This window comes from Oreochromis aureus, linkage group 20 (assembly GCF_013358895.1).
Source record: "Oreochromis aureus strain Israel breed Guangdong linkage group 20, ZZ_aureus, whole genome shotgun sequence".
NCBI lineage: Eukaryota > Metazoa > Chordata > Actinopteri > Cichliformes > Cichlidae > Oreochromis > Oreochromis aureus.
The window spans coordinates 20,911,435-20,927,510 of record NC_052961.1 but is presented as its reverse complement, the minus strand read 5'-3'; the positions used below and the strand labels follow the sequence as shown (position 1 = coordinate 20,927,510).

The 16,076-nt window shown below is 40.7% G+C and overlaps 2 protein-coding genes across 4 annotated transcripts; both read left to right on the top strand.

The window, feature by feature from the left end:
• The first annotated feature begins 1,541 nt into the window (after positions 1 to 1,541).
• On the top strand, positions 1,542 to 6,016 carry zgc:195245 (uncharacterized protein LOC565483 homolog). The gene is made up of 4 exons (XM_039603893.1): positions 1,542 to 1,962; positions 3,886 to 3,982; positions 4,098 to 4,242; positions 4,371 to 6,016. The coding sequence occupies exons 1-4, from the start codon at positions 1,821 to 1,823 to the stop codon at positions 4,470 to 4,472; spliced, it is 486 nt and encodes a 161-aa protein (XP_039459827.1). The 5' UTR covers positions 1,542 to 1,820; the 3' UTR covers positions 4,473 to 6,016.
• Positions 6,017 to 7,369: 1,353 nt separating this feature from the next.
• Positions 7,370 to 15,995, top strand: inavaa (innate immunity activator a). Of its 3 annotated transcripts, none has more exons than XM_031746958.2 (10): positions 7,370 to 7,490; positions 11,241 to 11,338; positions 12,580 to 12,713; positions 12,840 to 12,962; positions 13,070 to 13,295; positions 13,385 to 13,438; positions 13,738 to 13,963; positions 14,172 to 14,318; positions 14,414 to 15,077; positions 15,631 to 15,995. In XM_031746958.2, exons 2-10 carry the CDS (start codon positions 11,275 to 11,277, stop codon positions 15,721 to 15,723), a joined length of 1,731 nt encoding a protein of 576 aa, XP_031602818.1. In that variant the 5' UTR covers positions 7,370 to 7,490; positions 11,241 to 11,274; the 3' UTR covers positions 15,724 to 15,995. The 3 variants fall into 3 exon arrangements, with proteins under 3 accessions (XP_031602818.1, XP_031602817.1, XP_039459826.1); XM_031746957.2 differs by having other exon boundaries at positions 14,169 to 14,318; XM_039603892.1 differs by lacking the exon at positions 7,370 to 7,490 and adding an exon at positions 7,497 to 7,572 and having other exon boundaries at positions 14,169 to 14,318.
• The last annotated feature ends 81 nt before the right edge of the window (positions 15,996 to 16,076 follow it).

Sequence of the window (16,076 nt, the reverse complement as noted above, 5' to 3'; positions counted from 1 at the left end):
TTTTGTTAGTCCCATGATCTTCTCTCACTACCATCTTGCAAACCTTCCCTTACACTCACTGTGCTCTACTTCTGTCAGAAATCCCCAACACTCGACCCTCCCTGCACTCTCTTCTTCACCTCTCTTGTGCAATGTCTGTTGCTTTGGATGGTTGATCCCATAAATTACTTCCTTTTACCATTATTTCCTTTTACCATGGTAAAAGGAAGTAATGGTAAAAAGAGAGAGAGAGAGAGAGAGAGAGAGTTATGTAAAATAAGTTTAAAATATATTTCATTTTGTTCTTGCATTTTCTTACTTCCTCCAGTTAATCTTACACTCCTGAATAGAGAAAAATTGTCAGAAACTTCCTGTGGAAGTTTTTGTTGGTCTTATATTATGTTATGTAATAGAATACTTTCTAACTGTTCCCTTTGGCAAATTCTGTGTCTTTATGAGCCAGCAGAATATTATGCTGTTTGTAAACTTATAATAATAAGAATAAAGATTTATTTTAAAATATAATATATAGTAATCTATGTATGGAAACTTTATATATATATATATATATATATATATATATATATATATAAAGTTTCCATACATAGATTATACATACATATATATATATATATATATATATATATATATATATATATATATATATATATATATATATATATATATATATATATATATATATATATATATATATATATATATATATAAAGTTTCCATACATAGATTACTATACATATATATATATATATATATATATATATATATATATATATATATATATATATATACATATATATATATATATATATATATATATATATATATATATATATATATATATATATATATATAAATGTAAAGTATGTAGACTAAACCCCACCAGATGACATTTCAGCTTTTATTTATAGAACAAGAATAATCTACAATCTATTCTTGTTCTTGTTTAGTGTTTATGCCACAGATACATTTAACATAACTATAATGGACCTAACAATAATAAATAAATACAAAATAACTTGTTTTGTAGGGTATTTGTAAGCTGAAACACAGAAACAGATACAGTATGTGGAAGTGTTTGTTTCCTCAGAACTCATTAAGAAAAGACTGTGCTGTGACTATACATACACTGATACACACTTAAATACATGCAGTGTGTTGTATGTGTGTATCATCATGAGTCTAACCTGAATAAAGCTTTTAGTCAGTCTTGTTTTTTAGTAAAACATTCAAACCTCCTGAACTGCTACAAAAAAGTGACTTTAAAGTACAAATACATCAGCGCATGGTTGAAGATGTGAGCACAGTGGCACAAACTTTCACAGCTCCTGTTTGAGAGTGAAAACACAGTCATTCACAAACAACAAATAACAATGCATTCACACAGTCTTCTTGCCCATTTTGATATTTGTACCAGTTTATTTACCAGTACCAGTTTCTTATAGATCTAACCAGTAAACATTCACAAAGCTTATGGCAGGAAATTTCCGGCTGTACTTGGGTTTTCTATGATTGTCTCAGTCCCCAAACTGTAACAACCATCACCATATTATGTTTCTTTGAAGACCTTTGTTGCTGGACTCTCTGTCAGTACTAATGGGCTGGGAGGAAGAGGAGTCGGCTGGTAATAGTACCGTGTTAGGTTGGTTTTAAGCTGCATTTGTGTCAGCGGCAATTACCTAATCTAACATCCTATGCCGTGTGGGGGTTGTGAAGTAATCTAGAATAGCGTAATAAGATTTCAGTGTCTACTACCACTATTGACTACTGCTAGATGGCACATTGAGTCTGTGGATCTGTCATCAACAACATGCTGGCCTTGGATGCAGCAAGGAAAAAGACGATCGACCGACGGAGTGAGGACGTGCAATTCTTTTAGCAATGGACTAAAACAGGAACGCCGCTGCTGTGCACAAGACAGTGGGCCTCCACCATCCTGCCATGGAGGGATCAGCTGTAAAAAAAGTGAGTTCTTTCTAGTTGTTTACTTACAGCGCTACTATAAGTCTCAGTCCAGTGAGTGAGAGATCAGTGTCTGGTCTGATGTCCATCTGTCAAAGGTTTAGTTCACCTTTGGTCAGACCACATGTGTTGCTTCAGTGGGCTTACAGTCAAAGTTTATTGTGATTAAAGTATGTAGATGTTATGTAACTTTTCATATGATGGACACTTTGACCAAAAATATATAAACTGTGCCTTCTTAAAGAATCATGTTATTGCAGATTAAATAGTATTGACGCTAATATTCAACAAGTTCATTATAGTTCTTTTTAATCTCTGCTATTATAAAACTACCTATGTTAGCACAATGTCTGTTTTCATTGAAGATTTTTCTGCATTTTTATGTGTTTTAAACACAAAAATCATTGTGCATATTTTAGCTCCCCGATGGGCATTTAAATGCTGTCTCGAACTCTGAATTGTTCTGATCAGTGAGGTGATTTGAACATGTGATATAATATTATTGTAATGTCAAAACATTGCTGTTCAATCTTTGATCAAAGTCACATCTGAAGTGATTACATAACAAGGTCATCTTGGGGCTGGGATGGTTTTACATAAGGACAAACAGCCTGAAAATACAAGGCAGCTGTGTTGAACTTCCTAAGAAGAATAAAGTATTTTAATCTGACAGCAACATTATAATCATTACTGGTCAAAAAACGTATCTTTAGACTGATTCAGTCCAACAGACAGATTGTTTAGTATCACAGAGCGGCATCATCGAGCTAACTTCTGACACTTCAGAGCATTTCTGCAAGTAGGTGAGAGCTTCCTGTAATCCATCTGAAACCTTCAGGCCTTTATTGGAACAATGGCTTCCACCAGGCCTTACACCAGACTGGTTATCTCCCCTGCAGGGGCCCAAGAAGGCCCTGAACCTGGAGGCTTATAAATACAGCAGGAATAGTAAAAGGCACAATACCAAATACAGAGTTTGGGATCATATTTCAGCTGTTGGACTTGTTTATGTCAGAGTCTTGGTCTTATTGGCTTGCCTGACTTTGCCTGAGAAACACGAGTCATGACAGCATCTGCCATCTGCTCCCTGGTCGCTGTAATCTGTGTCTCCTGGCTATCTGGTTTCAGTGGGTGTGGCAGAAGTAAACGATTGTGTTACAACCACGTTTTTCTTCCACTGTAAGTGGCCTGACTCTGTGTGGTTACATCATTTTATTTGCCACTACAAATAAAGCTCTCTGTCACACACCAAAACTGCATAACTACCTCTCTGACAGACTGGCAGAGCTGTTATGTCACCTTCATTAAACAAAGCTCACGTACTTAAGCAGCACAGCAGGCACGGTCTTTTTTAGCCTTTAGCTAATTATACCCTCTGTCAAATGAAGGGACGATCACAACAAAGATGTTTTGACAAACCAGGCTGTGTGCATCAGTGTTCACATGCAAAGTAATTAACTTGTGAAATCACTAACAAAGAGCATTGTTTTTTCTTTTTCCCTTGTTTGACTGCATATGACATTTCACAGAAACTGGGATATGGGCTTCTCAAAAAAGGTAGTTTAAAGCACAAATGTTGAATGATAGATTAGATTTGATCAATAGCAAAATCGTGTATATGTTATCAATCAAATATTGCTATCAGTCAAATATATAGTCGTTATAGTAGGATTAGAATTAGCTAGAAATAATCATCTTTTATATTAAGTAGCTTCATCCATCAGTACTGCCGGGTGAATGAAGCAGTGTATTCTGTGTTTAAAATGACATCGCCACTTCGATTAAATGTTACAATTCTGTATCTCCAACAATCAAAACTATGAGGACATTCTGTTACCATGTGATAGTTAATAACAAGGTAGAGTCAAACTTGTTTTTTTCACATTTATGAGCTTTAAGAAGAATTTTGAGTTGGTCCATCCACAGGTGACAGCAGCAGTGAGCAGAAGAAACTCAACGGCTCCTCAACAGAAGCGCCGAGCTATCATAACCTGCACCGAGAGCTGCTGCTCAGCCATAAACGGTACGCCAAAAACTCCTTTTACTCTGTGGTCTTAAAGTAGTCACCCACTGAAACAGAGATTGGCAGGAATTTTGTGTTTGCATGTGTCGGTAAAACTGTAGCTCTGACTTTGAAGGGGTCTGCTGCTGGAGGAGAAACCGGAGCTGAAGCGAGTGTTGGAGCAGCGCAGACTGGAGCTGCACAAGGAGGCGGAGATGGCACAACGACAGCCCTCAGACCTGGAGATGGAGCTCCGCAAGAGGCAGCAGAAACTGCAAGAGGTAAGAGGCACATAACTGAGAAGAATTTCACCAAATACTAGCAGAATACAACCTAGCTCTTCTCAGGCTTTCTCTTTAACTTTGTGGATATTTTGTTGGGATAAACTGGTGTCCTTCCCCCCCAACAGTACGAGCAGGAGGAGATCAGGCAGCGAGAGAATCAGCAGAAGATCCCAGAGTTTGTCCGTGTGAAGGACAACCTGAGGCGCACGCAGACGTTTGAGCAGTGAGGCCCTGAGGCTCTCCCATCAGCCCCCGCAGCATCTCACCATAGTGGCCCTAAATCTGGATGTTCACAGTCTACAGAACTACATCCCACAGACACCATTTTGCTTTACAATGTACTTTGAGTTATCACATTTTGTGTAAGCAATCACTCATACCAGGCTAACATGTAATCCAGAAATACACTATTTTGCCAAAAGTACTCTCTTGTCTGTTTTCATGTGCATATGAACTTGAGTGACATCCCATTCTTAATCCGTAGTATTTAATATGATCTCAGCCCACCCTTTGCAGCTAGAACAGACTCAACTCATCTAAAAAGGCTTTCCACAAGGTTTAGGACTGTATTTATTGGAATTTTTGACCATTCTTCCAGAGGGGTATTTGTGAGGCGGTCCATCATTAGTTGGATGAGAAAGTCTGGTTCACATTCTCTGCTCTAATTCATCTCAAAGGTGTTCTGTCAGATTGAGATCAGGACTCTGTGCAGGCCAGTCAAGTTCCCACAAAGTTGGGAACATGAAATTGTCCAAAATTAATTGTTATGCAGAAGTATTAAGAGTTTCTTCACTGTAACTAATGAGTCAAGCTCAACTCCTGAAAACAACCTCACACTATAATCTTCCACTACCAAACTTTATACTTGGCACGGTGCTGGCAGACAAGTACTGTTCTCCTGGCAACTAGCAAACCCAGATTCAAGCGTAATTTGCCACTCCAGAGAACAGGTCAGTACTGCTGTAGAGTCCAGTGGCAGTGTGCTTCACACCACTGCATCTAACACTCGTGCTTGGTTACGTGAGGCTTGGATGCAGCTGCTAGGGCCATGGAGACCCATTTCATGAAGCTCTCTACACACTGTTCTTGACCTACTCTGAAGGCCACAAGAAGTCTGGAGAGATTGACTGCAGAAAGTTGCTGACCTCTGCGCACTTTGCACCTCATCATCCGTTGACCCCGTCCTTGTGATTTTTAAATGACCTACCACTTAGTGGCTGAGTTGCTTTCATTCCCAAATGTCTTCCACTTTGTTATAATACCACTAACAGCTGACTGTTGAATATTTAGTAATGAGGAAATTCCACAAGTGGACTTGTTGCACAGGTGGCATCCTATCACTGTACCAAGCTGGAATTCACTGAGCTCCTGAGAGCAACCCATTCTTTCACCAATGTTTGTAGAAGCAGTCTGCGTGCCTAGGTTCTTGATTTTATACACCTGTCGTCGCGGAAGTGATTGAAACACCTAGAGTGAATATGAATGAGTGAATACTTTTGGCAATATAGTGTACTTTCATAAAGTCAGTCACAGTTCTTTTTCTGATTGGGAAGTGAAATAATAGAGAAAGCTCGCACTGAGTTCTGAGTCTGGATTTTTCTTTTATGTTTTTCTATGCTAATTATACTACTTTTTTTTTCAAATTAGTTTCCCATGCTTCTTCCAGGATCAAATGAGCATGAGATATCAGTTAAGCCTGATTCTGTCCTTTGTAAAGACCATTATGCAACTGCTGGGAGGAACATTTTCAACTGAGCTGTTTTGTATGAATAAAAATTCCCCAACACTGCAAAATATGCATGTTTGTTTATTCTTCTCTGTCATGACTTTGGATTTTTTTTTTAGTGTGTCTGAGTGCTGTGGAAATGAAAGGTTTATAGCTTGCTGTGATGTTTTGTTGGACTGGACACCATTCAAAGCACTGGGGACTGATTTGCATGCTGCTCCACTCCCCGAGGGCTCTCACGGTTCTTTCACATGGATATGGGACTTTGCTTAATTAGCTGATCTTTTCATTCCATCACGCCATGAGAGGAGAAAGCACAGGCCATCTGGAGAAGGCTTTTCATCATCTATAGACTAGGAATACCCAAGGGTCACTGATACAACCGGCTGAGGGCACATAGCAGTAGCCAGTTTGCTGTTTCAGAATTAATTTTAAGTAGTTTTAGCAATTATGTCATACACAAAAGAAACCCACATGTGCAAATTGAATTAACAGAATAACTTTAAATGTGCAATAACACACAAGTGCTGTACTTTTAAAGTTAGATGTGAGGTAACATTATTGTATAATTGTACGCATGCAAATAGGCTAAAGGCTATTCTCATAATTTTAACTTTTTTATATAGTTTAGCATTTCAGAAGTTACACACATGTAATTTGTGTAAGAACTTGAGCACTAGTTGGTTACAGATGTCAAATAAATGTAGTGAAGAGTAAAGGTGCAACATTGTCTAAGGCGCCAAGTAGCCTACCTGAGCAAAGTAATAATAAAAGGGCTAGCATCAAATATAATAATAATAATAATAATAATAGTAATAATAAATTTAAGCGAATTAAATGTAAATGAATTACAAAGAAGATCACATGGTTAAATATAGCTTTGTGGAAACTAAACAGCAATCAAAATTATATTTCTCTGTTCATTTTAATTATGTTTTATTTATGTTAATAGATGAATGGGTGAATGGCTCACGCTGTACACAATTTTTCATCATCATGGCGGAGGAAAGAGGAGAGCGTGGTCTTCTCAGCCAGCACTTACCAGCCAGCTGTCCTGTTTTCTTTCTTTCTTTTAACAAAACTTTGACTCTACCGCCTCCCTCTAGCCTTTCGTGCCTTTTCTCAAATTAACCCCCCCTCAGCGAGTCGCGTGCTGTGTCAATACGCAAAGCGTGTCTGGAAAGTCTGCAGCGTCGGACCAACCCAATACAAGAAGCGAGGGGGGCATTACAGACAGAAAACAATAAAAAAAAAACTTATTCGGTTAAGCCGAAATTACTCTATTTTACAAAAGCGTGAGCTGTGACTTAAATGTAAGTTAATTTAAAAATGAATATTTTTACATAAATACTGAAGCAAAAATCAACAAAGCTCACCCCCGCCCGTAGTTTGATCCAGAAAGTGGACTCGTCTGAAACAGATGTCCGGAGCTCTTCCCTCACATCTGACCAGAGAAAGTTTGAACTCTCGCTGTCTCAGGAAAGATGCTGATGTAGAGGAACAGACCGCAAGCTGAAACGTAAGTGCAGACTATTTTCTGTGCGTTAGCAAGAAGAAGAAGTCAGAAAATAACCGTCGATGTTAATGTAAACAGCAAAAAGGTAGGCAAAGCTGGAGGTTTTTATACAATTAAATTTTAGAGAAACGTTACTGAGCAGTTAGCTAAACTGGCTATTTGTGCGGTATATAATGCTTAAAAACAGAAATAACTTCAAGGGATATGCTATTATGACACATTTAAAGATTTCTCTCTTATACTCCTTTAATCCAGCACAATTTAGATGAAAATCTTTTTCACTTTTTATTTCACTGCTTGTGTGCTTGCTTATTTTTACACTCATATAAAAGCGAGCTAAGCTAAACCATAAATATAATGTACCGTGTGTTGATATGTGTAGATTAGTGAGCAGCTATGAAATGCTTATTTGATTTATGCGTCAGTAGTAACGACCCACTAGTATAATATGGTCTGACGATGATACAGAGTAAGTACAATTACTCTCAGTACTTGAAAACATGCAAATCCAAGACTTTTACTTGTAATGGATTACTGGGGTGTGGTGTTTTTACTTGAGTGAAGCACTGACTACTACAGACCAGAAAAAGATGTCAGAAATACAACCACCAGACTCAATCATAACTGGGCTGCTAAATGAATGAACAGGTTGCTTTCACAGATAAACAACCCTGCAGGACTTATGGTTGGGAAAAGGCTTGTCAGTGCCAGCTGTTTTGTTGTCCGCAGCAGCAGAACAAACACAGACAGGCATGAAGTGTCACTGTGATGCTGGAGACAACACCTCTGTGTCGTCCTCCACTTCTTTTGTGAGTGGTGGGCACTTGACAAGCTGTAAACACATCCCAGCGATGGCCTGAGATGACCATCAGTGTCCATTCAGAGGCTTCAGAAATGATGACTCAGAGGGACAAGGTGTCATGAATCATGATCACCCCCAGCCAATGCTTCAGCCTCTGGAGAACAATGGAGGATCTCTTCTGGCCCTTGGTATTTACACTGTCACTGGGCTGTGACAGAGCTGGTGTGTCTGGTCAGCATATGGCCTCCAGTGACTGAAAGCAGATCGGCTTGGTGCTTATTACCCCTGCATTGTCTGCCTGAAAGTGTTGTTCTGAATGAAACTTGTCAGAGGAAAGATGCTGACGGCATATCAAGTCTTTGATACCATTGCTTTTGAAGCTCATGCTATCACAGCCTCTTTTTACTGCTCTTTTCAAACTCAGCACTGCTTCTTAAGGCAAGGATCTCACTCCAGTGACGTCCTTTGTAATACAATACTTCATTTTTTTCTCTTGCCTGCAACTCCCCCACTCCGATACACTTTTCTTCCAGCAGCATATATTGTCTACAGAGCGGATCCATTTTGCTGAATGGATTTTGGCTTTCCATGAGACTCTGAAAAAAAAAGAAGGCATGCTGTAAAGTCGTTTGGTTTCTTCCATAGTATCAGCATTCAGAAGGGAATCTTAATTACAGGGTTCGAACAGGCCTCGGTCTGGTTTCAGGCAACCCTCATGATCCCCGTTGGTAATTCCAGGGCCGACCACAGTGGTAATGAGCACGGTGGTGATGGCCGCAATCCAGGAGTACGCAGCTCCAGAGGCTCATGGGAAAGGGTGGTGGGGGAAGTCTGGGAGACAGTAAATCCGCATTGTGATCTCTTGCCATAAACATCAACTTCCGTAGATGTTACACAGTCATGGTCCAGTGACCAGTGAGGATGGGTGGGACAGTCATCTCGTACTCCTGATGTGTTTCTAGGCAGACATCATAAGCAGTGATCAAACACTTCCCTGAATTAAGATGTTTTGACTACATCAATCAGGTCTTCCGGGTGGAGACTGTGCTATCAGCAGCTTCACTTCAGGAAATGGACTGCTATTCCTGTCACAGTCAATTATGAAAAGTCTTGGGTTTTTTTAGCGCTCCTTTACAGCGTAATGTCAACAATCCCACGGCTCCAGGTTCTTATGAAAGCTGTGACGAATGGCATCAGCATTTTGGCAATAAGCTGCGACTTCAAGTGAGAGTTTTTCCCAAACTCATCCACACACCCACCAACTCACCCACTCACTCACTCAATCAGCCTAGACCTCCGACCACAGACTCTTGTGAAAGTCTTCAGACAGTTATGGGGTGTAAGTGGGTAAATCCCACATTACCCTGTCTGTCTCTGATTACCAGGCTGGATTCCTGTTGACGTATTTAGCTTTAGATTGCCGCAGCATGGAACCATGTGTCTGGGAGCGCAACCTTGCACCTTAAAATCTCAGCCCTGCTCCATTCTGATACTCTCTCGCTGTCTCAACAGCCTTGTCTCAATATTGACCCGGCACAGCCGCTCAAGCCACAGTTGTCAGCAGATATTGCGCCTGCAGCAGATTATTTAGGCTGGTTTTGGGACACAGGCCCTTTGTTGCAGTGTTGTTTTACTAACTCGAGCTGCTTAGCTGTGTTCCATTGTGCCACTGGCTGCTCATAGCTGTGTCCGTTCGCATGAGTTGCTGTTTTGAATGGAGAAAACCTATAGGATACACAATAATATCCTGTCAGAGAAGGTTCTCATTCACGCAGGCTCTGTGCCTTCCTTGTCTCTACAGGAAAAGGCCTGATACCAATCACCAAACACAGGAGCTAAGGATTATACACAGAAGCCTTACTGTCATGTGGTGTCTATTTTCATGGCATCTTACCTCCCCTTTTATTCCTGACCAGTGACACATCATTCACTTTTCAAATGAGGTTTGGCTGCTCCAAAAAGTTTATGAATATGTGGCATTGATGCAAGGCAAGGAAATAACATCCTTTAATCATGTTAGAGACAATAATGTTGCCTCTTGTGATCTGCTAGCTTTTTTAGAATAAGTCTGAGACATGTGAGATCCAAAATAAATCAAATGACCTACAAAATTGAGAAAATAAAGGCAGCATTCTCTGTCTCCGCTACCCTAAGGTAATTTCAAGACAACAACCACACACAGACTCAGGGTCTGATTTTAAATGGCTGTCAGCTTGTTGAACGCTATTTCCAATTTGTTGTTGTCACTGTCTTTCTCTTCTTGCTGTTGTTCCACTCCACACCTTGTTTTAGTTCATTATCAGTCACATGTTTGGTGGAGAGCAACAATGGGACAGAGCGGGTCATAAACAAGAATTGTGTCGGCCAGGTTTTTGTGCTCAGCATTGCACAGGAGTCAGCAGGCACCTTGTGATCTGATGCTGCGAGTACAAGCCCAGCATTGAGACATTCTTCCACTTCAAAGCTCCCAGGGGGTTTTCTGGACACTGGTTGAATGGGAGCCGAGGAAGGGGTGCACAGGGGGAACAGGTGCAGTCCATAAGTGGGGTAATTCCCACTGCCATCTGCTTTCTTTTTCGGGGTCCGGGCTCTTTAAACGCCCTCTGACACGCCTCATGGCGACACACTCCCCTAGCCGCAGCCGCAGCATGCCCCGTCACCATGGCACCGTGATTCAGATTAACCCTTGCACATGTGCCGAGTCAACCGTGGGGGTCTGCTTCTTTTGTGATTGAGCAAAGGGTGGGCGACAGGGGTGGAGGAGGGGGAGGGAGATGGAGAGCTGCACAGATAAGTGTGTAAAAAGGACACTTGCCAGTCTTTCACTTTTGTTAAGTGAAGCAGCAGAGACAGAGTGATTGAATCCATGTGAGGGGGAATACAAGCAGTTTATTCCTAGCAGTAAACAGTCTCATTTTAGCAATCTGAATAAACTCTGTTGTTTCCAACAGGTATATATAAAAAAGTCAAGAGCAGAGAGACAAGATGACGGCCATCGAGAGTAAAGAAGAGATCAGCGACACGGACAGTGGGATTATCCTGCACTCCGGTAAGGACAGTACTAAACAGATGTCCAGTCAATTATCTCATCTTTCATTTTTGCAGAATAGTGCTGCATAATCAGTATCAAAACATATTTATACTGTTACTTACTGTTAAGAGTATAATGGAATTTGAGGCTCATAGCTATATTAACATTTGAGAAATGAAATAAAAATAAATAAATCAGGTGACATTTTGTTAAATAAACTTATATATTTTTACTTTGTAAATATGTAATTGGGACATTTTGTCTGAATTTCCTCTAACATACTGCATCTTTAGCATTTTTTTAAAAGTTTGTTGCTATTTATCAACCTACGCTTTACATCAGTACTGATGTACTATATCTGCTGTAGCTCCATATCAATACTGACATAACAAGATAACAAACTTATTAGACCACTACTCAGTGTAAGGTTTCTGCGATAGCTCCCCTATATGAAGAGTATTGGCAGTTCCTGTAATGATTAATCCACCAGTCTGTGCAAACATAATGATAGTTTTAATGCTATAATATAATTAATGTTGATATTCATGAATTTTGAAATTAATGTTACAAAAAAAGCTGAAAAAATGGCAAAGCACATTATTATTATTTTTTATTATTAAGAAGCCAAATTGTTTGCAGTCCTGAACAGAAAGTTAAGTTTTAGTTTTTTAATGTTATGCTTGAATAATTTCTGCCTCCTCAGAGAAGTCCGTTGTGGCTGGCTCAACTTTGGGTTTATTTTATTTTTTAGCTTTAAATAAGTTTTTAACAGATTTCTAAAATATTTGCATTTTCCTTTTTATAAGCACTCTATCATATCATATATCATTTAATATATGTGGAAGGTACTGTGTGTCTTTCTGACTCTGTGTATGTCATGAAACTAAGTGGAGAGACGAAGCGTGGGCAAAGAAAGAATCCATTAAACTCTGTGGATTAGTCTTTGTGGAGAAAGTGCTCTGTGTTTGCCCTCATGTTTAACTATATTATTTAATACAGATTCATAATGTAGTGCATTTAAAAACATCTCGTCACAGCAGAGCAAATGTTAGCTCATATGACAGCATATGATGCAGACAGGAAAGTACAATACAGCTTCAGTATTGTACATAATGACCTGGTTATACAGGGTATGAGAATAAATGTTTGCACATCGGTTGTGCAGCACTGGCTGAACTGATAACAACACTTCATATACACTATATAAAATATAATAGATGTGGATAGGTAAAGCCTGATTTTGTGTGTGTTGTTTGCAGGTCCTGACAGCCCCACGTCCCCAGTGAAGGACCTCACCACCCACACCAGAGCCCTGAAGCTGAAGCACCAATCTCTGGAGGAGCGTTTGGAGATCTGCCTGCTGGAGCTCCGAAAACTCTGCATCAGGGAGGCAGTAAGTGACTCCTGGATTAAAGCGTATAAACATGCCTAGGCTAGTTTTTATGAAGATTAGCTTTAAATCAATATTGAAGATTGCTTCTTTTTACGTTATAGCACTACTTTTGTTTTGTTCCCACAGGAGCTGACAGGCGTACTGCCCTCAGACTATCCAATGATGCCAGATGAGAAGCCACCACGTGTTCGGAGGAGAATTGGTGCTTCATTCAAGCTGGATGAAGGTCTGATCCATCTAGATAAACAGGTACAAACCACCATCAGTGTTAAGTGTTAGTGGAAAGAGTGAGTAAGCAGAGGAAACTACAGCACATCAGCTGAGATGTAAGGTTAGAGTTTGCCTTTTTTTCATAGGACTCAGAGTTGCAAGCGCTTGAAACTGAGTTGGCCCTTCAGCGGCAGATTTATGAGGCAGCCCGCAAACTCTCGCTCGAGGAGAACCTCAGTAAGCCGCAGAAGAAGGGCCGGCTGCAGCAGTGCAAGAGGGAGGAGAAGAAAGTGAAGGAACTGCAGCAGGCCGTGTTCCAGCATAGAATCAAGAGTGAGTGCAACTCACCGAGCGTCAGCAGCCAGAACAAAGGTGAGTGACTTTGCTGCTCCCTTCAGGCCAGGCTGTGCAACATGCAGTGGATTTAATGGAAATTTAAAATGTATGGCGTCTGTGTGCAGATCTGTGCATGTCTGATGACAGCTCACTCTCCGATGTGGTGGCTCTGGATGATGGTGAGCTGAAAATACATTTCTACCTGTATAATTTTAAAGGTTATCATGATATTCATTTAAATATGCAGTAGAAGAAAAGACAGCTCTGATAGAGCATGGTGTCACATTCAACATGCATATCATTCTACATGTCTTTTTATGAAATTAATTGCGGGTCATGTGTAAAAACAAATATGTGTTTAAAATTCCAAAACTCACTTTAATAATGTGATTTAAAAAATTTTAAAAATAATGAATACTCTACTGACTTGTTTTGGTTTAAAAACAAATTATTTAATGTTCTCTCCGATCCTGTATAGATGTGGACACATCCAGCCCCCTTTCACCTCCAGTGTTGGACGCTTCATATTCAGATCCCCTTCAGCTGTCAGCCCAGACTGTGCAGACATCGCACCAGTCCTCAAGCGAGCTCAGTGTGGAGCACGAGCCCGCTCCCATCCAGAATTCCCCTTGGAAGGAGTCCAGTCTGGACCAGCCTTACCAAAAGGCCACCAAACCTCAGTCCGCCTGCAGCAGCAGGTCCAGGTAAGGACTGAAGAATGCTAGCAACTAGTGAAATACACTATTATACTCCAAGCTAGATTGTACCTTATTTTACAGTTTTCCATTTGACAGATGAACTTAGATGAATTCAGGTGTAATGTCAGACTTCTTGTGCTGGATTAGCACATAGTAAAGCTTCCTTTTTCTGAATGTGTGGGATATCTCATGTCATGTCTCCTGTGTGCAGTAGCCCAGCAGCAGCCCAGGTGTCTGCAGAGAGCATCAGGATTCCTCTCACTCAGTTTGTCAAAAACTCTGCCCTGCGTCACAGCAGCTCCACCAGCGCCCCCTCCACCCCAGAGCTGTTCATACGCCGGCAGTACTCCCAGTCCTTTAGGTACACAGACAAGTTATGTCATTTGTATTATCAGAGGAATTAAAGACAATAATGCATGTATTAAGGTTTAAATTTTACACAATGTCCCTTCTCAGACTTCCAAAAAGAAAGCCATCTGACGTGGAGCGTTTCGGCTCAGAGAGCAATCGAGGTCGAGCCAGGCTGCCCCAGCGACGCTGCGTGGCTGACTTCATGGTGCGCTCTCCGGAGTACTCTCCCCTGCGTCCTTACCAGTCCGGCTCTGAGGACAGCAGCTCAGAGCACTCGTCATCCTCTTGCATTAGCTCTCCTGGCAGGGAGAAGCCGACTGAGATCCCAAAGCTCTGCCCGCCGCCTTACGGATTCCACTTTGGAGCACAGAAGACAGGAGTCTCCCATTTCCCCAGTACGCACAAAGACACGAGCGCCAGCTATGTTAAGGCAGCGGCGGAAGATGGACCCCTCTCCCCGCAAGCTCCAGACATGGGGAAGTGCTTCATCTCTCCTGTGGCACGCAGCACTCAGCAAAGACAGTGGCAGGAGGGGACACCTTCACCGAGAAGCATCTTAAAGCCCCCTCCGCCTTACACCAGGCTCGTACGGACACCCTCGCTGAAAGAGTACCCGAACCATGCCGTGAGGCTGCTGCCCCGGGAGGTCGTATCAGAGGAGCTGAAATCCTGGCATCAAAGGAATCAGCTACAGAAGCTACGGCCGAGCTGCGTCGAACAGCAGAGCGTTACGAGCCCCACTTCACCTCACCTGCCTCTTTTTGCACAGGTAGGTACTGAACACGGTACCTTTTCATTTGACTCTTAACATATTAATGCATTGAAGCTGTTACTTTCATAAATTAGATCAGTGATTCCCAAAGTGTGGGCTGGGATACAGCAAAGGTACTCAAGTTACTCAAAGTATGTGTACTGTTATTTATATAAAAAGTCAATTAAACCTGGTAGTAGGTGGTGGTTAGTTTGTGATATTACTCGTTACACTTACACTTATCTTTTATTAAAGTTTGTGTTCTAGTGATATGTGGGTCAAACAATGGCGTTAATGCTTTGCATTTGACTGGGTAGCATTAGCAATTAAGAGCCAACAGCCTGTGTTTTTATGTTTTGTTTTGGGTTTTTTTCAAATAACTTCTTCGAGGAAATTCATCACTTTCTCTTATTTTTTGATTAGAGCAATGATTTAAGGTTGCTTGGTCCCCATGGGATTTTCTGGCAAATTGACACATTTTCACTTGAAAACAGCATGAAATATTTTTTACTGAACTAGATTAGAGATCTAATGTATTTACAATATGTTGACTTTGTGACTTTTTTCACAGGGTTCAGGTAACGTGATTCTCCAGAGGGCTGTAGACGGGACTCCCCTTCAGTGGTTTGTAGCCGAGGATGCTGAGATTGTGAGCCAGGTGTAGCTGACGCGCCTAAAACCCCCTGCAGTATGATGCCTCATTCCTTTATTTATTAAGTCTTTGGACTCTCTGTGAGATTGTTTGTTGACATAATGCAGAAAACGTGGACCTGTTGGTATCACTGGTTAATTTAATGTAAGGTGGTATGCCAGTTTTATTTATTTGACACTGTTTGGTGATAGATCTGAGGTGAAATGAATCTGATACAGTTTCATAGCTTATTTCAACAAAGACCATAAACTTGCTGTTGTTTGAAGACCTTTTTTTGTGGCTGGAACACATTTTGCACATGCGGTTCACCCACAGTAGATTTAAAATAGCTTTCCTCATTTCTAATATAATTTTTGACTTATATA

Excerpts from the sequence above, each read along its gene's own strand:
- zgc:195245 (XM_039603893.1), top strand. The coding sequence starts at position 1,821 with ATGCAGCAAGGAAAAAGACGATCGACCGACGGAGTGAGGACGTGCAAT. Across the intron at positions 1,963-3,885 it reads AGGGATCAGCTGTAAAAAAA|GTGACAGCAGCAGTGAGCAG; the intron begins GTGAGTTCTTTC and ends GTCCATCCACAG. Across the intron at positions 4,243-4,370 it reads GGCAGCAGAAACTGCAAGAG|TACGAGCAGGAGGAGATCAG; the intron begins GTAAGAGGCACA and ends CCCCCCCAACAG.
- inavaa (XM_031746957.2), top strand. The coding sequence starts at position 11,275 with ATGACGGCCATCGAGAGTAAAGAAGAGATCAGCGACACGGACAGTGGG. Across the intron at positions 11,339-12,579 it reads TGGGATTATCCTGCACTCCG|GTCCTGACAGCCCCACGTCC; the intron begins GTAAGGACAGTA and ends TGTTGTTTGCAG. Across the intron at positions 12,714-12,839 it reads AACTCTGCATCAGGGAGGCA|GAGCTGACAGGCGTACTGCC; the intron begins GTAAGTGACTCC and ends TTGTTCCCACAG.